The sequence below is a fragment of the Calidris pugnax genome, unplaced genomic scaffold (assembly GCF_001431845.1).
Source record: "Calidris pugnax isolate Ruff unplaced genomic scaffold, ASM143184v1 scaffold32, whole genome shotgun sequence".
NCBI classification, from domain to species: Eukaryota; Metazoa; Chordata; class Aves; order Charadriiformes; family Scolopacidae; genus Calidris; species Calidris pugnax.
This window is the reverse complement of record NW_015090783.1, coordinates 9,250,688-9,274,722: the sequence shown is the minus strand read 5'-3', so window position 1 is coordinate 9,274,722 and position 24,035 is coordinate 9,250,688. Positions and strand designations below refer to the sequence as shown.

Here is a 24,035-nt window from a genome sequence, read left to right as displayed (position 1 = left end):
GTGTGCACACTCAAAGATGGGATTCCCCAGGACAAATAAGATGTAAATGCAGAGAAAGTCACTGGATTGATTTGGGGCACTGTAGGTAAGCCATTACCTGGTTACCTGAGAGCTGATCAGGAGCCTTAATAGAATGTGTTGTTTCATGGAGGGAAGAGTCCTTATCACCAGATCTTCACTCCTGATAGAGGTGTGAACTAAGAGGAGGTTGAATAGATGTGGAACCTACTCTCACTGTGGAGGAGGTACCTCCAGGCAAAATCAGAGATGCCAGAAGACCTGTGCGGGGTAGTGTGTGGCTGCTGCCCAACCTGCAGCTCTTCTTTGCCTGAGCCCTCAGGCATTACCTTCAGGCTGAAATACTATTTGAACGTTGGCTTCCTCTTACTATCCTCCAATCTCATTTTTAATTAGTAGGTCTCTGAAGGTGTGCAGTGTTACACTGGAGTAGAGGAGAAGGCATGCAATGGTCTGTGAGTGATTTTTATGCACACTCACAATTCTCCATTTCCCAAGCACAACGGCATGTTCTGCATGCACAGCAATGGCATGTGTCCCTGAAATGTGAGTGAGCCTTTAAGGAGGCTGCCCAACTTCCTCTGCATCGCTCTCTGGCAGCCTAGAAAAATGGGCTAAATTCAGAAGTGACCTAAAAGGAGGAGAGGGTTTGGAAGCAGATCACTCAGCCGATGTAAAGATGGAGGAACAAACTTGGGAGCCCAAGGTAGAAAGGAAGGTTATAGTAAGAAGTTTAACCAGAAGGGTTTTGCAGTTAAATTTATCCTGTCTTGAATTCTAGGGTAAGTTCTGGTGCTGCTACCACCTAACTCACTCTGCACGGCACAGAAGCTACAAGAATCACTTGCTCATTTGTCATTTATAATGTGATTTATGGCAAGTCTGAATTTGATCTACCGGCTCATGACTGAAGATGGCTCTTCTGTTTTTGTCATATCTAGCTGTAGGGCTGAGTCAGCTTCCACTTCGCTTGCAATGACTTCTCTGTGGCTAAATAAGCTTGCATCATGTCAAGGAAAAAGAATTTTGCCAGATATCAGCGGATTCATCAGGACTTTAAACTGTGCAGTCTGAGACTTAAGGCCAGTGCATTTCTTTTTCAACTCATGCTCTGGGGTAAGAGAAGGGGAAACTCCACTGAACTTAAGGGATGCCCCCCAGAGCAGGCTGTGTGCCATGGCAGCCTCCTGTACACACAGCTCAGCCAGTGTTCATGGCAGCTTAATTGCCTTTTGATATTAACCAGCTCCAGGAGATAATCCAAACAGTGAAAATGAGAGAGTGCAAGTGGTTGGAGAGTGCCATCCCTTCCTCAGGGTTAGCACAAGAGTTCGGCTCTGACTTTTTGTGCCTGAAAGGTTTGTACAGCTGTTCTTCACCCTATTTAATCAAAGACACATATTCCCCTAACACAGTTCTCTCCTGAGCTGCAATCTATCCTGTTTGGTCCTTACTTTCTTTAAAACTGAGTCAGCTGATGAGGACAGTAAGTGATATCTCCAAGGGGGTAGAATGACTCAGTAGTAAAGATGTCACTTCACCACTCAGCCTGTACAGCACTGGAAGTGCTCTGTCATGATTGTCAGAACTTGACAAAGTCTGCTGAGTCTCGTGATCTCATGAGCCAAGAACCAAAACACCTTTAAATTAATTTCTGAATAAGATGCTCTGTATGAGTTTTAATAGTCAAGCCAGATCTAGTTCATGTTTGTTAAAGAAGGTAGATGTGAGTAAGGGAAAAAGGAGCTGACCTTTGCTCGTGGCTGGTGACATGGTAAATAACATGGAGACCATGTAGCTCTTCATATCCTGCAGGTGTTTTACAAACATCCCATTTTAGAACCTCTCATTGCCCTATGAGGTGGTGTAGCACAGTCCTGACACCCGATAAGGCATTTAATCATAAGCATCCCATTTTAGAACCTCTCATTGCCCTATGAGGTGGTGTAGCACAGTCCTGACACCTGATAAGGCATTTAATTACTTTTATCTTGGTTTATGGGTTGTGGACAATCTGAAAATGGACTGTGGGTTTTTTTCCAAGGGAATTTCTTATTCAAAATTACTCAGTTACATTTTCCCCTGATCCTTTTACCCTCCAGCTGCCATTTGCAATTCAGTCTTGTTGTGATTCACCATACAATTTCCATGATACCACTTCTTTTTCCTGAGCAGATAACTATAAATCCTAAGGCATTCACATCGTTGGTGTGATTGCTAATACGAAAATTTGTCTTCATGATGTATAAATTTAATGTCTACTTACGGTGAATATTTGTTCCATGGAAATGTGGGTAGTGAAAACCAGCAGGGCTCGGAATACACCAGAACAAGATAATTCACAGTTCTGAATTTGTATGTAAAGAATAGGTTTTTCAATATTCACTCAGGCTAGCATAAAGATATTTGGCTGATGGCAAGATAATAGCTAAAGGCAAAAGTGATGAAGAGTCTTCTTGAAGGTCATGCTGGCAGTTAGTGTCAGAGGCAAGAAGGAGATTTTTATCTAATTCTTTCTCTCCTTTTCAGTGCAGGTGTTACAGTCACTATTCATGGGCATCCCCCAAAATTGTAGCAATGTACCCAGCCTATGGAACAAATCATTCTGGTCCCAATGTCAGGAGTGCTTAGTGAGGGCTAAGCCTAAGTGGCCTCTTGCTGTGTGCCCCGTCTCATAAAGGTACAGAGCTTTAGCAATGTAGAGACAGTTGTGATAAATTATTTCAATGGCAAGTGACACCTCTGACATTCTCACTAGGGAAGTTAACCAGGAACCTCATTTGTGACGCATATGGAAGCCTTTGAGGAAGAATGTGAACCAGCTCCCCATCTGTTACACCCTCATCTGGCAGTAAGACAAAGAAGGTTAAGGCAGGTATGTAAAGGGGCAGGAGTAGAAAAGGTGTTTTGTCTTCTTCCTCTGGGATGTGGAGGGTGGTTCTGGATGGAGTGGAGAAGGGGGAGTTTTTATGCCCTTTGGGTGGCAGGGCATGGAAGGAGGCAAAAAGTCATAGATGCTTTTAAAGGGAGGAGCAAAACTCCAGTGTTCCAGAAAGCCAGTGGGTGGATGAGCTCTGCCAGGCCCTTGTGGCATGTCTTCAGCTAATCTCTCGCTTCCCACGTCCCCTGCATTAACAGCTGTAAGGGAATTGGGCTCCCACTCAAGCTGATGGGAGAAAACAATACTCCCGTGCGTGTGAGGACCACACATACAGGCATGGCCGTGAGGAGACAGGGTGATGATTTAGTGGGCAGCACTTGTAAGGCCCCCATGTAAGGCTCGTTGTTCATGGTGTAGTGTCATCCAGCCCTCATAATTCATGGGGACCAGGCACCTCACAGGAGTTAGAGGCTGATTGCTCTAGGACTGTGCTACACCTGCCTGTCACGACTGACAGGGAGGGGAGACAAGAATTGGGGTTGAAGAGGAAGCAGTCATGGGGAAAAGAGGGAGGAGAAGGCAGCAGTGGTGAAGCCCAACCACCAAGAAGTTGAGATGTCCACCCCCTCTGTCCTGTCCACAGGCCAGTAACTGCCAAAGGTTTTGGCATATAGCACAACAGGGATGGATGGTTCATCACTGTGTAGGAGGAACCATCACATTTTAATACCAGAACTTTTAATTGAATAATGCTTGGACCTACCATAGACTAGTTACCACAGCCTCATGAGTTACTAAGAGTCCTTATCCTATAGTTTATTACCTGTCTGTGGTTCCTAGGAGTCACAAAAACCATTGCAAAGAAGTGAGGATGGGCCCCAAAGTGAAGGTACTGTCACTTGCAATGACTCTGGCTGGCTCTTGTACAGGTCATCATGGTGGTCCTACTGGGCAGGTGATGGACGAGACATGGTAGTGTGTATCTCCATCCTGTGCTGCAGACAGATCTGCAGACATACCCAGCACACGCAGAGCCACGTCCGTTGGTGCTGGCCAAAAAAGAACTGGGGGAAACAAAACGACTGGGCTTGGAGACAGAGAATGTCGGAGTGCTAAGCTGTGTGGAATACCAAAATAACAACAGCTGTGTTTTATAGCAGGGTGTCTGTTCCGCAGGGGCTGGGGAGGAGCTGCCCACACGCGTTCCTCTCACAGCCCCTCCGGGCTGTCCCGTGCCAGGTATTCTCCCGGGAGAGACAAACTGGGAGCAGCTGTTCCTCAAAACACGCTGCGGGAGCCAGCCCTGCACTCCCCGCTGGGCACGGTGGATCCCTCTATCCCAGCACAATTCTTCCCACAACATAACAGCATGGCACAAGGATACGCTGCGGTTTGGTAGTTCTTCTGTCTGTTTGCAGGTTGCTTCCCTCGGTTAAGAGAAAACCACCAATTTTGTTGCAAAGAGAACTGCCGCCGCAGGAACCTGCAGCGCTCACAACTCTGTGCCTGTTGGAAAAGTAGAAAGACAGCGACAGCTGATGAAGAGCAGAGGGTGGAGAGTGACGGTGTAATTGGTAGTGCTTAGAGAAATCTGTTAGAGAAATACACGAGGGTAACTTAATTTGGGACACATTTATCAGTTAGGGGCTTAAATTTCCATCTGGGCTTTCTCACTGGAGAGCGAGCAGTGCGTGTGCTGGGTGGTCTCACAGACACCTTCGACCCCCCAGCGGTGGGTGTCCGTCCTCCTGCTGCCGGCTCGGGGAGAAGGGGACGCGCACGGCCCGGTTCCCGGAGCTGAGCCCGAACCTCCCGGGGGCGGGGGTGATGGGGAGGGACCCCCTTCCACAGGCTTCGCACCTACGGCACCGCTCCATCAGCCGCCTTCAGCCGGGGTGGGACAGCCCCGGGGCGGCCGGAACGCACGGGCCGGGCTCCGGTTCTCCCCGGGCGGGGGCCGGGCGGAAGCGGAAGCGGCGGCGGCGGCGGGCTCGGAGGTGGGTTCCCGTAACCGGGGACGGTGCGGGGGGTACGGGGACGGAGCGAGGGGTGCAGCCCCTCCGGGGAGCCAACCCCCCCCCCGGCAGAGTCAAGCGTTTAGAGAAGACAGGGAGTACACAAAGCTGTGCGATTTCACATAGCCTGCTAGCGTTTGCGTGCACGCTTGTTTTTTATTGTGCCGGTTACGGTATTTATTTGTTTAGGTTTTTATTTATTTAAGCTACGTACGCCAAGACCGGTCGCGGGTTGTGACTGAGCTGGGATCTCCACAGTTAAAAATTGGGCAATGCCTGTAATTTGAGCTGAGGGGAAACAGGGCAATATCCCGCACAGGTGCTGGTGTGTGCTCTGCAGGGCCCTCTGCCTGGAGTCCCACCTCACACCACCCCTGGCCACCTCTGAGAGGCAGCTCTTCACCTCTAAAGCAGTAGCCTGTGCATCCCATCTCCCTGCAGATGTGGCCACACCGGCTGTGGAGCGGGAAGAAACGTTGTGTTTCTTGCACAGCAGGCCCCTGCCTCTCCCAGCGAACAGCCTCCAGTGGAGCATCGGTGGGACTGTGCTGTTTGTGCTGTAGAGCACAACTTTATTTTCTAGTGAAGTCGTGTTTCTAGTAGGCTGGTTTTGAAGCATTCTGACAGAACGTTCTACTGATGTGGTCAAACATGATATGTGTGGGTATTTGGAAGACAGAAGAACAAGCACTTGGCTTGGGGAGACAGAAAATCAGTGTGTTGCAGTGGCAGATACCTGCATGGTCAACCCCTAGAGTGGCTGAGTCTCACCAAGATGTTAGGATATTGAACTGTAGCACATTTTTAAGAGTAGCTAAAAATTGTCATTTAGTATCTTTGTTCCAAGTGTAATACAATTTTTAAATGCTAGCGTTTTGGGTTGATAAAGTTTCTTATGCTCTTCAACTCAAACAGAGCCCAGGTCTCCTGATGAGCCTGCTTTCCTCCCAACTGGTGTTCTGGCTTCAAAAGTACATGTGTTAATCTGGCTTTCCTGCTCTTCTAGGCCCTTAAAAATGGGGAACACAAGCAGCGAGCGAGCTGGCCTGGAGCGTCATGGGCATAAAGCATCCCGAGGTGACAGCTCAGGAGGAGCCATCAGTACGAAAGAGGGTGATAGACCAAAAATCTTAATGGACAGTCCTGAAGATGCAGACTTGTTCCATCCAGACGAAATGAAGGTATTGCTGGTTTGGTCTTGCCTTCTAACATTACCAGCCTGGGAATGCTTTCCAGTTGTGGGGCTGGAGCAATACTGTCACTGAGTTTACACACAAAACTGACTATCTCCCTTGCTAAGGAGGGATACTGCATTGATGTTCAAACAGACGTGAGTGTAATGTCATGGTTTCCAGCAAAAATTAATTGTAGAAAATCTAAAATATAAGTAGCCCAAAGCTCTCCCCCAGTTCTAGCTACAGTGCCTCAGCTTCCTTCGGATCCTTAATGCTCTTGCAGGTACCAGTGACATTTTACCTGGCTTATTTACCATATTGAAAGATCTCTTAACTGGGTTTTTTGCTCATTATTAGATGGATTGTTAGGCACGTCTTGCTGTGTATCGTGTTTCATAAGAATATCTAACAGAAAAAGACGCTTAGATTTTGACTGTTGGAATAGAGCTGTTTCCTATAGACTACTCTTAATCTTTCTGCCAACAACAAATTTTGTGCCTGAGATAAATGTATAATCTAAATGCTTCTTAAGTGTATTTCTTCTTAATGATATTTCTCCCTCTTCTTATATCTGTGTATTTTGAAAATTTTTGTGACCTTAAGTTATTTCATTTTAAACTAATTTAGCTGGAGGGAGGGGGATTATTTTGCCTTCCAGTCTCTCTGCAGGTTTGGACGGCTTTAACATCTTTGCAGAATTTGTGCAGGTAAACTTGTGAACAGCACCTAGAAATGCACAGTTTCTAATCTCTATCTGATGAAAACTACTTGTAGACTTGTACCTGGGTGCAAAAATACCTTCAATAAAATATAGGTTGTCTAAGCCTGCTAGTGAAGAATTCCTTTTGATTAAGACATTGTGCTTTTAGGCTCCATTGGAGAAAGAAGAATTCCTGGCTTGGCAACAAGATCTGGAAGTGAATGATAAAACTCCCACTCAAGCTCGACCGACAGTCTTTCGCTGGACTGGAGGAGGGAAAGAAGTTTATTTATCTGGGTCCTTCAACAACTGGAGTAAAATTCCCCTGACAAGGAGGTAATAAATTGTAGCTGCTGCTGCTGTGTCAGTGATATTCCCTGGGCTAGTGATGCTTAGTGCAGTGAGAAAGGTGGTCAGTTGATAGATCGGTGTTGTGCTTGGATTTACCACTTCCCTGCTTCTCTTCTCAAGCTGTTGATGAGAATCTGACTTTTTGATTCTGGCGTGGCACAGGAGGAAAGTTGAGCTGTGTGTCAATTTTGAAGGAGTGATTTGTTCACGAGGCACCGTGTGTGAATGACCTGAAACAGTCCTTGTGCAGAGTCTGCTACCTGGGGTAGAGTTGGGGCGTGTAAGGTGAAGTTAGTTTTAAGCACAGGGTCTCTGATGGTCCATGTGCTTTCTTGCCATATCATTGGCTTTTGCCCAGCTCAGGGGGTTGAAATTCTGCTTAGGAAACTCTGAGCCTGGGGTACCTGCTGATAAACTAATGAACGAGAGAGTAAATCTGTGTTAAGGTACCAAGTGCTTTCTCCTGCCAGAGAGCTCTGAAGTTCTGCTTTATTCTGTACCTGAGTGAGTATTTTATTTAAACCAATGTTTTCTCAAAAGTTTATGGATTGATGTACTTTTCAGAGTATTTTGGAACTGATTGTTTGCCTTAAATTCCAGTCACAATAACTTTGTGGCAATCCTGGACCTGCCAGAAGGAGAGCACCAGTACAAGTTCTTTGTGGATGGGCAGTGGACGCACGACCCTTCAGAGGTAACGCTTTCTTCGATTCGCTGTATTTATTCTTTGAGGCATCTGAAGATGAGAAACTGGTACTTATTGGTTAACAACAGAAACTGTTTAAGCTGGTGAGAGAGATTTCTCACCCTGGCTGGCTTAGGTGATGCCACCAGACAAAGGACAGGAGATTTTGGGAGACAAGGTCTCTTGGGTATTGGTTTATAAGAAATGGTGAGCTTTTCTTGCCTAGTGCCAGACTGTCTATTAAAGCACTGTAGCATTGCTGACAGCCCAAATCTCTCTGTGCCAGAGTGTTGCAATTGCTGCTTTCGATCTTTTCATAGGCCAGTAATGGTGCCAAAATCTATCAGGCCTTTTCTTCCTCCTCTGTGGTAAAATGAGCTTTAACCCGAGCTTGCCCAGCGGTCCCTACCTGAGTTGGAACTAATCATTCACAGCTCCTGGTTCCAGTCCTGCAGAACCTCGCAGAGTTTATCTTGCAGTAAATTTAGCTATTTGAACGCCTGCCCTGGATTCTAGTCTTAGCTTTAGTGGTAAACCAGCAATACCAACCATGCTCTGTCCTACATCGGGCCAGGCAGGTCTTAGCCCGGCTCTGAAAGCCCTGGAGAAGCTACAAATAAAACTTAGCTCCTCGTGTTTAGCCCAGACCTGATCCTAGCCTTATCTATAGCCCAAGAATTTACCAAGTGCTGTGAACCTACATCCCCCCCAGTTCTAAATCCTGTACCTATCACTAACAGAGCAATATCTCTTTCCATATCTGGTACTAGAATATTTTAAAAGTAATATATCTCGTTCTTGTTAATGCTGGTTGTGGAGTGTTGAGAATCTAATAGCCCTGCAAGCTTTTTTATTCTGACTTTTGTATCTTGTTTCCTCCCAGCCAGTAGTAACCAGCCAGCTGGGTACCGTCAACAACGTCATACAGGTGAAGAAAACTGACTTTGAAGTATTCGATGCTTTGATGGTGGACTCCCAGAAATGTTCAGACATGTCGGGTATGAGCTTAGTGGTAATTTTATATCACACTTTTTAGAGCTGTTAAAAATTCCATCTTCCATTTCATCTGGAAAATGAAAAAAAGCTCCAGTATAGATTAATCTCCACTTTTGTCAGGCCCTGTGGACGTGTGTGGGAATTGTAAATGCACAAAGGAGGAAGCCTTCTGTCAGAGCAACACGGGAAACTGTAGATCTGATCAGGAGGGATCATGGGTGCTTTACAGCTGTTTGTTTGCTTGTGCGGTGTGAAAGGGCTGGTTCTGGTGGATGGATGAGTCTCTGCAACATCAATCCAGTGCTGACAGGCTGTGCTGCTCCTGGTACCGTCCTGTGCTAGGGAGGGGAACGAGGAGCTCAGAAGTTGCACATGAAGAGGCAGAAATTGGGTGCATCTTAGTAGCGCTGATACAGGCTCAGGAATACATCATGTGCTCTCAGTTTAGTATAAATGAGCTGTATCTTCGAATAATATAAAAATTATATTTTTGCCTTAAGTTTCATATTCTAGTGTAACACAAGGTGAGATTTAGCTTGAGTCATCTCTGAGGTCAGCCTTGCCACCTGCTCTTTATAGACCTTTGTAGGGATGGAGGCCATGATTGAAATAGTGCCTTAAATCCTCCTGCAGAAGACCTGTCCTTCGAATCTGAGGCAGAAGGTGTGTTTGGTCGGGGTTTGCTATATGCTGCTTCCCCCTGGAGAAAGTCTTTTTGGGGAAGGGGTGTTATTTGTGAGACTTGGACAGGAGGAGATTCTAGAAGATGCTTCCCTGCCGTATGCTGTTAACAACCTTCCCTTATATTGCTTTAGGCTCTGAAGAGCTCTTCCTGTTACGCTGTCCCTGCACAGCAATATTACCTGCCTTTCACTTGTGCGTGTTTTTAGTGCTTCCCTTGGAGGTAACACTGTGGAGCAATGTTTACTATTAAGTGTTAGCTGGAGAAGTGCTGGGCAGAGATGACAGTGAAGTTCTGGGGTGCAGTGGGGCTCCCCAAACTCTGCCTCCCACCCCCTCACAGCCGGTCTGAACTCAGACAGACTTTGGGCATCTCAAGTCACTTCTTGGGCAGTGCCTGATCCTCTGGTGCTGCATCAGCTGCTGCAGTTCTTGTACTTACATGTCATTGATTTATTTTGGCTGCACGTTCCTGGATGCGAAAATTGACTTGGAGTACCAGTAAAGACTTATAAAGAGCAGGTATTCTTACAGACTATTTAAGAATAAATATTTAATATCTCTCTGGCAGAGTTGTCAAGTTCACCCCCAGGACCGTATCACCAGGAGCCCTACGTGTGTAAGGCAGAGGAGCGCTTTAAATCACCTCCTATTCTTCCCCCCCACCTGCTGCAGGTCATCCTGAATAAGGACACAGGCATTTCTGTGAGTACATGACTTTGTTTTGCTGAATAAGGGCCTTGAGGGTGTGAACAGATGGGAAAAAAAAATCAGAGTACAGACAGGGGACGGCTTAGGAAAAACCTTAGAATAGTTGCCATGTTGGTAAATTCCGTATTACATATGTCCAGATGGATTCATCTGAAGTAAACTTATTTCTCTTAGAAATTGAAAAGAAAACTGGATTGCTATTTTACTCCCCAAAACCCTCATCTTCCCACTGCATGACTATTAAAATGTCAGAAGCACATAAGAAACAATGCAGGTGTGTTTCACGATGGCAGTGAGGGTGCAGCGGGTTTCACCCTGGAGGCATCTTGGGTTCTTCTGAAACTTTGGCCACCTTTGTTGATGGACTGAGCACCAGAAGCTGTGTGGTGTGTTTGAGGGTATGGCTAGTTCCAGACGGTGTTTGTCACCCATCAGCTGTGACGAGTAAACTGTGAGTTCTGCTATTTTCACGCTGTCTCACTTTCTCTTTTTTCCAGTGCGATCCTGCTCTCCTCCCTGAACCCAACCACGTCATGTTGAACCACCTCTACGCGCTTTCTATCAAGGTGAGAGGCCAGGGCATGTTCTTCACACTTGCAGCTTTCAGATAACCATGGTTCTCACTTGTTTTCCGTCTCCTGTAGGATGGAGTGATGGTGCTTAGTGCTACGCATCGTTACAAGAAGAAATACGTGACTACTTTGCTGTACAAGCCAATATGAACATCATAGTAGTTTGTGACCAAGTGTTCTGGGCCTGTGCAGTCTCAGAAAAATATTCTTCTCTTAACCAAATGTATTCCTGCTCTGTGCTGTAGCAAACGAACTCTGATTTCATATTGTTTCCGAGACTTCCAAGTTCCCCTATATTTGCCTTATTTTCCCAGTCCCACCTTGGAAGTTCTCGGAGATCACAGCTTTGCGGCAACTAGACAGATGGCAAAGGTGTTGGTGCCCATTGTCAGCTCAGTTAATAAACCACCAGTTTAATTAGGCTGAAAAACGCGAGGGCAGCAGCAGATTGAAGCCCTTCAGCAGTGAGGCAGACTGGAAGGAATAAACAAGGCAGCCCAAAGTCTAGAAAGTTCAGGATTCTTGTGGAATCTTATTTGAGCTCAACCCTCAGCAAAAGCAAGCCCGTTACTGCTTTCGTAACTCATCAAACACGCAGTTACTTCAGCAGCAAGTTCCAAACTTGCACGGCTGAAATAAGTGTGAATATTGATGATCACTTTGTAGCAGCCTTTCTAGGCTACAATCAGCAACGCAATCACCTACAAGGTCAGTTTTATTTTATGGTAGACCGGGGTGCACTGTTTCTACTGTGAATAGCTCTGTAGTTTTTTCTCTTCATGAGAATTGATATACAACTTTTCCCCTGTGGAATTTCTGGTAAAGACAATTGTTTTTAATGGCTGGGTTTTTCTGTAAATCATAAACGTGTCTTGCAGTAATCTGCTTTTTGAAACCAATTTCTCTTGCTGTCACTGATAAGGACTTCCATAAACCGGGCTAGGTCACTGTAAGGAAATAGATGTGTTCGGTTTGGGGATTAGTTCTTCAGTAACAGCCCGAGGGTGACTGTGAGTCGCCCGTGTGGCAGTGGCCAAACCTGTCCCTGGGTGCCAGTGGCTGCAGGGTGCTGGGTACGGCAGCACCCGTCTTCTGTGCCCGGGGCTGGAGCTGGGCCCCTGCTCCGGGGTGTCCAGTCCCTGCTGGCTCTTCAGCCAGGGCTGTGGGGGATCTCTGCAACTTTTTACTCTGTTTCTATTTGCTCAGTGATTACAGTCCCTCCAGGCTGCCTGCACTTGGGACTCGCAGTCTGTTTTATCCCAAAACAAACGCAACGTTAATGCAAAACTGCCTGCCAGCGCGCCTCGGGCCTGCCCGGGGGGAACCAGCTCGGGGGTGCCCTGCTGGGGGCTCCCTGCTGGTTGGCTTTTGGTGCCCGAGCGTGCCAGTGACTGTGCCAACGCCAGCCAGCCCCGCGGCGAGTGGGGACGAGCGCTGGAGCAGCCAGGGTGGTGTCCCCTCCCCGGACCCCTTCCCGGGCCTTCCTGCAATATCCCGAGTAGCTCAGTAGGTCTGGGTCTAGTGCAATGGTTTTCTCTGAAAACTCTTTCTTCATTCTGTGCTATGGATAGTATTTGGTATTCTGAAACACGGAATTGCTTTTGTTTTCAGCCTCTTTAGAAACAAATAAAACATTTTCAACAAAAGTGGGTGACTCGCTTTGTTATTATCCTTCCCGTCTCCAGTACCCTCAGCTTCCCTGTAATTTGTTTATAACCTGGGATTGCCTGGTTGCAGTTTTATGGCTCGGTGGATTGTGCAAGCTTTTCATTCATAGATCACCTTGAAACACTGTTTACTTGCAGTTAATGAGTGAAGAAGATGGTTGTGTTTGTGATGTGGACGAGGGATGGGCAGTGTGTGTTTGTGATACAAAGTTTGCAGGAAGAAGGAGAGTCCCAATTGCTTATGAGCTCCAGGGTCTGTTCCTTAGGGCTGAAAAGCCTGGTGTTGGCCTGAAGCCTCCCACAGCCTCTTTGTTCCAGCCCCTCTTCAAGCAGAGCTTTGTTTGAGAGGTTTCTCCTTGACAGCGTGTGGTTGCGGCTTGGACGTGGTTTGTGGTGTCACAGGTGGATGTGTGACAGCCTGTGCCCTCTGTGTGATACCCCCAGAGAGTGCTGCCCCGTGAGGGGGCCAGGGCCAGGGCTGGGGGATGTGTGTTTGATCAGGGTGAGTACCCACAGAGCAGTGGGTGCTGTGCCAGGGGGTGGGATGGGGGGTGGGGGGTGAGCAGAGGCTGCTTTAGCCTGAGCTGGTTGTGTCAGGGCAATTAATGAAACACCAGTTGCAGAGACAGAAGAGCGGGTTGGAATAGTTCAGTGGACTGATGTAGGAGGCTGCCTGTTGTTGAAATACAATCAGAACACCCAGCGGTGTCAGTGCAGAGGTGTATGGAGGTAGAGGAGTGTGTGACCACAGCCAGGCTTTGTCTGTTCCCTGCCTGGTGATGCTGTCGTTAAGCAATGGCCAATTAATGAAACACCAGTTGCAGAGACAGGAGAGCGGGTTGGAACAGTTCAGTGAACTGATGTAGGAGGTTGCCTTTTGTTGAAATAGAGTCAGAACACCCAGCGGTGTCAGGGCAGAGGTGTACGGAGGTAAGCAATTAATGAAACACCAGTTGCAGAGACAGAAGAGCGGGTTGGAATAGTTCAGTGGACTGATGTAGGAGGCTGCCTGTTGTTGAAATACAATCAGAACACCCAGCGGTGTCAGTGCAGAGGTGTATGGAGGTAGAGGAGTGTGTGACCACAGCCAGGCTTTGTCTGTTCCCTGCCTGGTGATGCTGTCGTTAAGCAATGGCCCTGGCATGTTTAGTTTGGAGAAGAGGAGGCTGAGGGGAGACCTCATTGCCCTCTACAACTACCTGAAAGGAGGGTGTAGAGAGGCAGGTGTTGGCCTCTTCTCCCAAAGGACGAACGACAAGACCAGAGGAAATGGTCTGGAGTTGGGGCAGGGGAGATTTAGATTAGATATTAGAAAGAATTACTTTACTGAGCGGGTGGTCAGGCCCTGGAACAGCCTGCCCAGGGAGGTGGTGGAGTCACCATCCCTGGAGGTATTTAAGAAACGTAGAGACATGGCTCTTCAGGGCATGCTCTAGTGCCCAAGGTTATTGGTTTATGGCGAGGTGTTGAGTGTGGGGTTTAGCTGGTGGGTGCGGTGGTTTTGGTGGGCGTTTGGTGTGGTGTGGTTTTTTGGGTTTTGTTTTTTTGTTTTTTTTGTTTTTTTGTGGTTGGACTCGATGATGTCAGAGGTCCCTTCCAACCACTAAAATTCTGTGATTCTGTGATTCCTTCCGTAGCGGCGTCAACAACGATGTGCTGGTGGCTGATGTCTCATAGCACAGGGAGCTGCTGCAGAGGAGCAGCGGGGTGAGGTCTGTCGTGATGTGGGGGGGGTCTGTTGTGATGTTGGGGTGTCTCTAGAGCCATGCACTGGACCACTAAAATTCTGTGATTCTGTGATTCCTTCCGTAGCGGCGTCAACAACGATGTGCTGGTGGCTGATGTCTCATAGCACAGGGAGCTGCTGCAGAGGAGCAGCGGGGTGAGGTCTGTCGTGATGTGGGGGGGGTCTGTTGTGATGTTGGGGTGGGTCTCTAGAGCCATGTACCAGGTCCTGCTCTGGTCCCTGAGCTGTCAGTGGCCTGAGTGAGGCGTTGGGGGTAGATCCCCAGAACCCAGCCCTGCTCGGGGCTTTGTCCCAGGTCAGGCGTGAGCACCATGGGCTGGGCAGGCTTGGCCGGACACCGTGGGCCATGGCAGCAGCTGTAGGGTCTCCAGGGTCTCTCTGTAGGAACCCAACACAGGTGACACATGACAGCACAGGAGGTGAAGGTGTTTGTGCAGCCCGGGGTCTGTTGGGCAGGACAAGTGGTGGCAGAGGAGAGGCAAGTGGTGGCACTGGTCAGCTGTGGTCAAAGAGTGTGTACTTGGCAGACAGACATCATGCAGTGAGACCCCTCAAATGCTTTTAGTGCCAGGAGAGAAACGATACCACAAGTTTCTTATTCTAATGACCTAGAATTATTTTTTTGGCAGGAAGAAGAGAAGGGCTTAGAGGTAGCTTATTTTTTTTTTTCCTTTTTGGTTGCAAAACAGATTTTTTTCACAAGTCAAAGGCTAAAGAAGCAGAAACTCTGACAAAGGGGGAAGAGAAAGGAAGGTGAGCGTGTGCCACCACCTTTTGCAACCCCTAAACCCCTTTGTTTGCCTCAGAACCCAAGGGTGAAGGGCAACAAGCTCCCTGTGCCTGGCACGAGAGGGGATCCCACCACCTTCTGCTGGTTTTTGGGGTGAGCAAGCACCTGAGGGTCTCCCATCTGGAGGCAGCGCCGGGTGACAAGGTGCCCTCAACTCCCCCAAAGGGGAGTTGAGGGCACCTTGTCACCCGGCACTGCCTCCCCAAGGTTAAACCACAGCCCCCCAGACCCCTTTTTCTTCAACAGGACCATCAGTGGCTCGGTGTTGCTGTGGGGGTGAGTTTTGTGGTGTGTGTTGTTTGGGGTGTGGAGAAAATTGTGGGGGTTTTTTTGTGATTTATTTTTCTTTTTGGCCAGGTTGTTTTGTGCTGGGCAGGTGAATGAATGGGATTAATCACGCCGCCTTCCCTCCTTGTCATGGGATGAATCAAAGCCCTCCAAAGGCAAAAAAGCTGGATCAAGAGTTGGGTTTATTAGCTCACTTACATTCCCCACCCACAGCTCCCAGTCTGTGCTGTTATGTTTATTCTGGGCTGTTGCTAGGAGAGCACTTTTTTTATTATTCTTTTTTTTTTTTAAAGATAGATGCAGAGACTTTTGTTACAGTCATTTTTGGGGACTCTCTGAGTGAGCCGGTCCATCCTGTGGCTACGGCAGGAATAACCAGAGCTCCCTGCCCTCCCCAGTGCCCTCCCCCCCACCAAAATTTCAGCCCAGCGTGGGGTGGTCAAGCTGACAGGGAATTTGTGAGGGTTCTTGGTAATCAAAAGGCTCGATAAATTATTTTTTTTTTACTCCACCAGTTTCTGGATTATTTTAGTTTTGTTACAATTCTGATCATGCATCATAGGACTGCAACAATGAGCTTTAAATAAGTATTCTTTGTGCACAGTAAAATAGAAATAAAGGAACATTTAACAAGTTAGCATTTCATCAGATACATCAGATAGTAGGCACAATAGATAAATCAAGCAGCTTGGGTTTTATGTAGAGCATTTTCATGAAGAATGTCATGTAGACCAAAATGTAAAGAGGAGCTATTAGTAACCCGCCCCCACACCCTCCAACAAGGCCTTTATTGGGGGTAAGGGGGCGGGTATGTGCACAAAACCAAAAACACTGAACAGTAGGAGGACAAATTAAGTTACTGTAGGCAGCAGTGTGAATATTAAAAACCTCTTCCTGTGAAAGAATACTTCAGACCCTGTAAAAACTGGTTCAGTTAAAAATAGATGTATTTACATTTAAGTCTGATCTAGCAAGTTTTCCCAGCAGGTGTAAGTTAAGATGTACAGTAACTCTGCAGGTTGTACTCAATCTGACTCGATTTGTGAATTATTTTTTTTAAAAGTTGCAGCTATTTAGCCTTAAAGCACCAGCATATTACAGCAGTGGGATGAGTGACTATCTCCGTCCGCTTTGCTACCAGTATACTGCTGGGAGAAATCCCAAACCTGTCATTAGATCACACTATCCTTAATTAGATGGTGGTGGTGTTGGTTTTTTCCAGCTGACGATGCGGGGGTCATCTACCAGGGCGAGATTGTTTTCCCAGCTCCTCACACGGGTCTCACCTCTACCCAGAGCACTGGGTACCTCTGTGAGGCCAGAGTTTAGCTGGAGGTGTTGGCAGCTGCCTGCTGCTATAGTAAAATATTTGGACAAATCCACCTGTTTTAGTTCATATGAACATGCTTGGGTTTTGTGAAGCCACTTAACGCTACTTGGTGAGGGAATTACAACTATTCAAATGCTAAATATTGTCCAGGTGAGCTCTTTGGTAAGCTTTGATGCCTATAGATTACACAGCTGGGTGCAATGGCAGGATGGCTCCGGGATGCTCTATAGAGAAGGAAGTGTTCATTTCACCATGCCAGTCAAGATAGTTATTTGTTTTATTTGGTTATTGTTCAACAACAAAGTTCAATACTTTCCAGGTGGAGCTTTGAACTGTCCCTCTGGTTCCCTCCCTTGTCAATAATAAAAAGGTAATGAAGAAAAAATCCTGTACTTTTAGAGACCTAAAACCTCATTTATGCTAACAAGCTTCAGTTGCAATTTAATGTTACAATATTTCTTCATGGGAGCGGGAGGACTAAGCTGAGGCCCCTCCAGTGTCTGAAGATGGCTGTCCACAACCACCAGTAAAACAAAAAGCTAGTGTTGAAAAACGCACAGTTTACAATAAAAAAGTAGAAACCAATTCAATTCCCTTTTGTTACGAATATAAAGTTTCTTGTAAATATGTACAGTCCTTTGAGCTATTTCTATAGCAGGAAGCATTTCACAAACAAGACACAAGAGATACACTTTCAGGACTCAACAAGCCCATTTCTGAGGTCTTGAAGATCTTCCATGAGATGCAAAGATTTAAAGACTGATCTCAGTGACCTTTCAAAAATATTCAGACCAGGAGACAAAAACTTTCAGCAAGTTTCCTGCCAAATCAGCTGATCGAAAACATCCCAACAGACAAGAGAACGGAATACAATATTCATGAAACTCGCCAAAGGACACTGACAAGGCATTTGAATTTTGATGGGTTTCTAGAACAGGTTAGCACAGGCTTGCGAGGGACTAGCAGAAGTTTAAGAGTGTGGCCAAGGGAAGATTGGATGCAGTTTTTTGCTCTTTCCAGTTGTAAAGAACATGGTTGTTCACTTAGAATGTTGCTATTGCAGATCGAATGGTCGAAACCTGCTTTGAAAATCATTTGCTCTCTGCGTCATGTTCACAGCAAAAGAGAATAGAAAGCAAGAAATGGCTCGAGGTTGGACACGCGAAGCGGAGGCGAAGGTTCCGTAACCGCCACAGCTGCTCGTGGTGAGTATCCTCTTGTGCCGTGACATTGGGGTCTTATTGTACGACAAGTTACAGGTCACGGGAGGAGCCAGCCCTGGGGGGACTGTCATTGCTAAAGGGACCTGGTCGGTGCTGAGAGGAGAACACAAGCGTGACTGTAATTCTTGTCATAGAATAAGGCTTGTTAACTCTTCGTTGCCAAATTTCCAGAGTAATTAACGGTTATTTTGCAGCGTAATCTAAAGGTTTCAGTTAATTTACAAGTGAGGTACAATACACTACTCAGCAAAGCAACCTAAAAGGAGAGAGCAGCCAGTGATGGTGCAGCAGCATGCAGTGAACTGTCATGCAGAAGACCTGGATAAAGTCTTACACCCCAGTAGCTTATAGGTAATGCACTTTGTCTCGGGGCCGGGCAGGTGGGATCGTTTAAAGCAAGGGTTCTTCCCTCCCCATCAGAGCTGCTCTAGAGCAATTTCAGTGAGAACAAAATAACTTTCAGAAGTGGCAGGTGAACAGACTAATCGGAAGTAATTTTTTTTCTTGTGTTCTGTACAGAATATCCAATCACAGCTTCTACCGAAAGACTCACTCACCTTGGCCCTTCTGTTTCCAGGCCACCAGGAATTCCCAGCACGTCTCAGAACTACGGTCAATTATCTGGTAAGGGGTGCTAACCACATTAAAGACCTGGGGTGGGACTCTAGTCCCCTTTAATTTCCTTGATGAACTACTAGGGAGACTAAAGTGAATACAAAAAGTTCATGAACTGCTTGAAAGAGTAACAGTAGTACAAAGTGCAAAAACAGGAGTGCAGGAAAGTGCAGAGAAATTAACTGAGATGCGAACAATCTTCAAAAGCGTCACGTCTCCCGATGCAGAGCGAGCTTTGGCCCAGGAATGCTGTTTGGTAACTGGGCAGCAGATGTATGGAGTGCATATACTCAGTATATTTCCTTTTATTTTCCTGCAGGTCAAGATGAGTAACTTTATCGAGCTGAGACTTACACTGAAGACTGGTCCCAGACCTGGCAGGGAAATAACACGACAGTTACAAGTTGCAAGTATTTTTCTCTTACACACACAGGTCCCAGCAGCAGCAACGTCACCCAACCACTGCCCCTGAGCCAGGGCCACCTCCTGCTCCTCGGGGGCAGGACCCCAGTGCCCAAAGGGGCTCCAGGAGAGAATCAGGTCCCAGCAGCAGCAACGTCACCCAACTGCTGCCCCTGAGCCAGTGCCACCTCCTGCTCCTGGGGGGCAGGACCCCAGTGCCTAAAGGGGCTCCAGGAGAGAATGGGGATGGACTCTTGATCGGGGAGGGGCAGGGAAGGAGGAGGGGGAAGGGTTTTAAACTGAGAGAGGGGAGATTGAGATGAGATGTGGGGAAGAACTTCTTTGCTGTGAAGGTGGTGAGAGCCTGGCCCAGGGTGCCCAGAGAAGCTGTGGCTGCCCCATCCCTGGAGGGGTTCAAGGCCAGGTTGGAGGGGGCTTGGAGCAACCTGGTGTGGTGGGAGGGGTCCCTGCCCAGGGCAGGGGGTTGGAACTCAATGATCTTTAAGGTCCCTTCCAACCCAAACCATTCTATGGTTCTATGACTATCAGCATCACGCTGAGCGCAGCAGGCTCCCACATTCCTTTTTCCAGACATTGTCCCCCTTCAAGTCCTCAGGAACTTGATTTCTGTTGGTAAATGCACCTTTGCTTTCAGATCTGGAGGCCTTTAGCCTGTTGCACAGTCAAGCTGCTGTTGCAGTTACAGAGCGAGCACACGGGAAGGTGTTCCCTCATTACACCGAGTTACATTGTGGGTCCTCTCACTTAATCCAAGTTGAGGGGGTTAAGATTTGATTTCTCTTGCACTTGACAGCACCGTCAGCCCTTCCATGCGTTTTCCCAAGAACTGAAAAGTTCTCCAGGCTCCCGACTTACCTTATTGACTTGAGCAAGAGGAGTTCTGGCACCACTCACAGGAATTCGCCCTCGGCTGCTCTCATCAAACAGTCTTCCAGGGGACCTTTCTCTGCGGGTGCTCAGAAGCCGGCCTGGAGATTTCTCCCTCTCCAGCGGTCGCCCGGGTGACTTGTCCCTCCGCAGCTCTGTCCTGCCCTCGCGGTACCGATGGGGTGTGCTTGGCTCTCGAGGGTGGCTCGGACCTTCCGGTGGCCCCGGGCTTGACGCTACCCGCTTGGTTATGTGCTCGTTGTATGTGGGGGGGCCTCTCTTGTTAGGGCTGCTGTCATTCAAAAATAATGGACGCGAACAGCTGAGCGACAAAAACCTCACGTTACATTTTCTTTAAGCAAAAATGTAACTTTTCCCAAACACCCAGCTGTGTTCGGGTGAAAAAGCATCAGAGCTCCCTGGGCTGAGATGAAAAGCGCAGAGACATTTTGATAGCAGAGTATCCATTGCACTAGCAACACTGGCCAAGTGCCTTAAGGAATTGCTAACCTGTCACATCTATGTATCCAGCCACAAAAAGACACATTTTCATACACTTAAGCATTATATTTTCCAGATAAAAGTACACTAAAATTCAATATATGCCTTTTCACACACAAAATTTTTAGTAACTCCAGGATGTTGAGGCCAGGTCAGGATGAGCTACAAGCCTCAATTTCTCAGTTTCTGATGCCCAGTGGCACTCTCACCCCTGGTATTTATTCACCTGCCTGAAGGATCAGTTCTGCTGAGCAGAACAAGAGCAGGTCCCAGCTTCCCAGCGCTGTCTCCCCAAGGCTCACTCAGTATTTAAGAGGAAGGGGCTCTTTCTTTAGAGATTGTTACAGCCAGTTGGTGTTTACTGTCACATCAGTAGCATCTAAGGTCACCAAGCTTTGACATCACAGCTGTATCGCAACATAAAAGGCCACCAACTGAAGATCAGGAAGCATTTGTGGCAGAGAATACCCACGTATTCCTACAAAGTTGATGGTTTTTTTGCCTTCTAGGTTTTAAAACGTCAGTGACTCTACAGTAACTGGCTCACACCAGCCTCTGTCTCTAAGAATAGTACAAGGGTATCCAACATTTTGGGGGAAAAAGCCATCTGGAGCCCAGTTTTCTTACCAGGTGTACAAGGACCAGAATACACAGAGTTCACTGACCTGCGCGTAGCAGAAGACCCTCTGTGGTGCTGCTCGTTGTTGGTCTCCTTCACTAGATTGCCCTTACAGCAAATCACCCTTAATTTGTCTTGATAGGAGGAGGCCAGGTAGATAGCTCCAGATGAAATTGCAGGTCCCAGGTACCGGGGATTTGGTATCTCCAAGTGGGCTCGCGCGGGAGTTCTGGGGAAAATTGCAGGAAAGAGTGTTTTCAGTGCCAAGAGCGTACCTTTCCTGGGGAAACACACACACTCTCACAGCACACGCTGTTCAAAGTACTGAAGAGAGACCAGCTCACCCTAGAGAAGCTCGTGCCTGGATCTCGATCACTTCAAGGGAATTGAAGTGGGTCACGAACAGATAGGGCTCCCTGTAGGCTGAAGGAGCATCACAGAGGGAGGAAAAACAAAATAAAATTCTCTATTAGAAACTTCTAAAAAGCATCAGTGAGCACAACAGAGCCTCACAGCCCCCTGGGAAAAGTAAGGGAATGTATTTTCTGTAATAAGACATAGACTGTATTACTAAATAGGGAGATACAGGCTTAAAGAACCGTTGCTTTGAAAATATCTTTATCTCAAGAATTTTCCTAACCAAAGTATCACGAAAAAGGCATTACTGGCTGAATATTAACTGGGCAGACTCCCATTTGGGAGTGGAAAAGGCCTGAGGGAACCACACTGACATTCTATATTCCTGACTATTTCAGAAATTTCCAGGCTTCATTAGAAACTCCACTGGCCAGTTCAATCACCACCAGGCTGGGAACATTAGGGAAATAGAACTTTGGGTTAGTTTTCCTCAGTGTTCACACTTCAGAAGGTTTGCTGTTTGGATTTAAAATGATCTTAAGTCATGGGAAAATCTCCATAGTTTCTGGGTGAATTGGGCGAGGGAAGAGGAAAGGGAAGTGCTGAGTGAGGAAGACCCGTCTCACAAGGATGTTTCCCTGTTTCAGTAACTTCCATAATCCAAGTGAACGTCCCTCAACACCTACCGAAAGCCAAGGGCAAGCGGTTCCACTTCAGGTCATCTGTCCTACTGCGTCTTCCATAGGAATCTGACATTCTATATTCCTGACTATTTCAGAAACTTCCAGGCCTCATAAGAAATTCCATTGGCCAGTTCAATCACCACCAGGCTGGGAACATTAGGGAAATAGAACTTTGGGTTAGTTTTCCTCAGTGTTCACACTTCAGAAGGTTTGCTGTTTGGATTTAAAATGATCTTAAGTCATGGGAAAATCTCCATAGTTTCTGGGTGAATTGGGCGAGGGAAGAGGAAAGGGAAGTGCTGAGTGAGGAAGACCCGTCTCACAAGGATGTTTCCCTGTTTCAGTAACTTCCATAATCCAAGTGAACGTCCCTCAACACCTACCGAAAGCCAAGGGCAAGCGGTTCCACTTCAGGTCATCTGTCCTACTGCGTCTTCCATAGGAATCCACAAAGACACCAAACTCTGCCAAGAAAAGTAATGTCACATCATGAGCACACACCTGAATTTTATTCATTTATTTCTGAAGGGACAAAGGCAATTGTCCCCGGCATTTTAGGAGGGACAGGGTGCTTACAATCCTGCACACCCCAGAGTGGCTTGAATTACTGTAATTGGCATTGAATTGGCTTGACGTAGGAGAACTTTCAGTACTGAAAGGTACTGCAATTTCAGGTCTCTCTACACCAATTAAGGTAAGGTTATTATTTAATCTACAGTTAGGAAGACTAAGAGACTCCTACCCTAACTCACCCCAAATTACTGCTAATGGGCTTTTGAAGACTTCCTGTGCGTTTCCATGGCACTATCCCAGAGGGCCAACAAAAGCAGCTATGTGAAAAAATAAACACCCTCTTTTATTTCATCACAAGAAGATTAAAAGGTCTCACCTGTCTGTACAGAAACCAGACGAGAATGCCAAAGTTTGAAAACCCCTTAACATTTTATCAAGATAATCAAACACCTCTTTGAATTTAACTTTGACTACAATCCCTCCCCTTCAGGCACAGAAGCCAATTTGTAGTAACTGATCCCCAGGCACGGAGAACTTTTAAGCCAGAAACGAACACTGCCCAAAGCACCTCAGCAGTCTGCAGCAGTAAGTGCTATTTTGGTGCCAAAGCCCTGTAAACCACCTGTAAACCTCACTGTAAACCACCTGCCACAGCTCGTCCAGGGCTTTTGGATTCACAGTCTTCATTAAAGCTTCACCGCCAGGTAGTAGGAAGCCAGCTCTGTTGAGCTTTGCTCTACACCACTGCTTGGGTGCCTTCTGACAGTTCACCCAAGAGAGCAGTTGTAGAGCATCAACTGCCCGACCACAGCACCCACTCACCGTGGAAACACAGCAGATACTCCTCCCTCTGCCCTGTGGGGTTCACTTGGATGATACTGACTGGAAAACTGTTGGTGGAAGCAGCAAACAAAGCAGAGGCCAAAGTGTGGTCATTTTTATCCAGAAACTCTGCAAAGAGAATGGAGAAAAACAGCTTGATCAGCATCAACTTTTCTTTTTTTTTCCCAAACTGCTTTAGAAAAGCCCCACCAAAAGAATCTGTGGAGCCACTCGGTGTGTTCCTCAGGAATGTCTCCTACCCTCCAGCGTGTACTGCTTCATCTCGATTTCATAGAACTTGTTGGTTCCGATGATGATGCTGTACGTGGTCAAATGGATGCAGCTGCAAGGCTCAGACGTCTCAATCTCCTGGAAAGGAGGGAAGTACAGATCGATATTAGTTCCCTCTAACACTTTACATTTTGCTTATTCTGGAAGATTATATATTGCACATTTATTGTTATAAAAGGGAGAGATGGAAACCTCAAACTGACTAACAGTCTCTCAAAAAGCACATGGAAAAGCACTCCAGCTAGAAGAAAAAACTTAGTCTTGTTGGAAGTGATACTTGCTTGAATAAAGACCTGCCCATCAACTCAACTCCAGGTGCTGACCCTGGTAAGAACCTCTTCCTTTTGGAAGAACACAGTATTCTAGAAGATACTTTTTTGCTCTGTAGCTCAGTTTCCTGGAGCAGCAGGGAGAGGCTCCCTCCTTACAGTAGGTGGCAGCCAAGTCAATGACCTGCACATGTCTGGAGATGATCTAAGACCAGGACCAAGCAGTTAGGGCTCAGTGACAGCCT

The 24,035-nt window shown here is 47.0% G+C and overlaps 2 protein-coding genes across 12 annotated transcripts in view; one reads left to right on the top strand and one right to left on the bottom strand.

The window, feature by feature from the left end:
- Window positions 1-4,863: 4,863 nt before the first annotated feature.
- PRKAB1 (protein kinase, AMP-activated, beta 1 non-catalytic subunit) lies at window positions 4,864-12,431 on the top strand. Of its 2 annotated transcripts, none has more exons than XM_014965425.1 (8): window positions 4,864-4,896; window positions 5,921-6,095; window positions 6,959-7,125; window positions 7,741-7,834; window positions 8,709-8,823; window positions 10,074-10,207; window positions 10,711-10,779; window positions 10,858-12,431. In XM_014965425.1, exons 2-8 carry the CDS (start codon window positions 5,931-5,933, stop codon window positions 10,933-10,935), a joined length of 822 nt encoding a protein of 273 aa, XP_014820911.1. In that variant the 5' UTR covers window positions 4,864-4,896; window positions 5,921-5,930; the 3' UTR covers window positions 10,936-12,431. The 2 variants fall into 2 exon arrangements, with proteins under 2 accessions (XP_014820911.1, XP_014820920.1); XM_014965434.1 differs by lacking the exon at window positions 4,864-4,896 and adding an exon at window positions 4,907-4,928.
- A 3,334-nt stretch (window positions 12,432-15,765) lies between these two features.
- Window positions 15,766-24,035, bottom strand: part of CIT (citron rho-interacting serine/threonine kinase) — a 77,921-nt gene continuing 69,651 nt past the window's right edge. For 4 of the 10 annotated variants that reach the window (XM_014963393.1, XM_014963342.1, XM_014963356.1 and 1 more), the window contains 7 exons: window positions 23,491-23,599; window positions 23,231-23,359; window positions 22,279-22,359; window positions 21,200-21,278; window positions 20,902-21,084; window positions 19,724-20,027; window positions 15,766-18,819 (listed from right to left, as the gene is read on the bottom strand). In XM_014963393.1, the coding sequence (XP_014818879.1) occupies window positions 18,796-18,819; window positions 19,724-20,027; window positions 20,902-21,084; window positions 21,200-21,278; window positions 22,279-22,359; window positions 23,231-23,359; window positions 23,491-23,599 (909 nt within the window). In that variant the 3' untranslated portion in view covers window positions 15,766-18,795. Of the gene's footprint in view, window positions 18,820-19,723; window positions 20,058-20,901; window positions 21,085-21,199; window positions 21,279-22,278; window positions 22,360-23,230; window positions 23,360-23,490; window positions 23,600-24,035 lie in introns of all 10 variants that reach the window. The other 6 variants (XM_014963327.1, XM_014963372.1, XM_014963380.1 and 3 more) reach the window with 2 other exon arrangements.

Excerpts from the sequence above, each read along its gene's own strand:
- PRKAB1 (XM_014965425.1), top strand. The coding sequence starts at position 5,931 with ATGGGGAACACAAGCAGCGAGCGAGCTGGCCTGGAGCGTCATGGGCAT. Across the intron at positions 6,096-6,958 it reads TCCATCCAGACGAAATGAAG|GCTCCATTGGAGAAAGAAGA; the intron begins GTATTGCTGGTT and ends TTGTGCTTTTAG. Across the intron at positions 7,835-8,708 it reads GGACGCACGACCCTTCAGAG|CCAGTAGTAACCAGCCAGCT; the intron begins GTAACGCTTTCT and ends GTTTCCTCCCAG.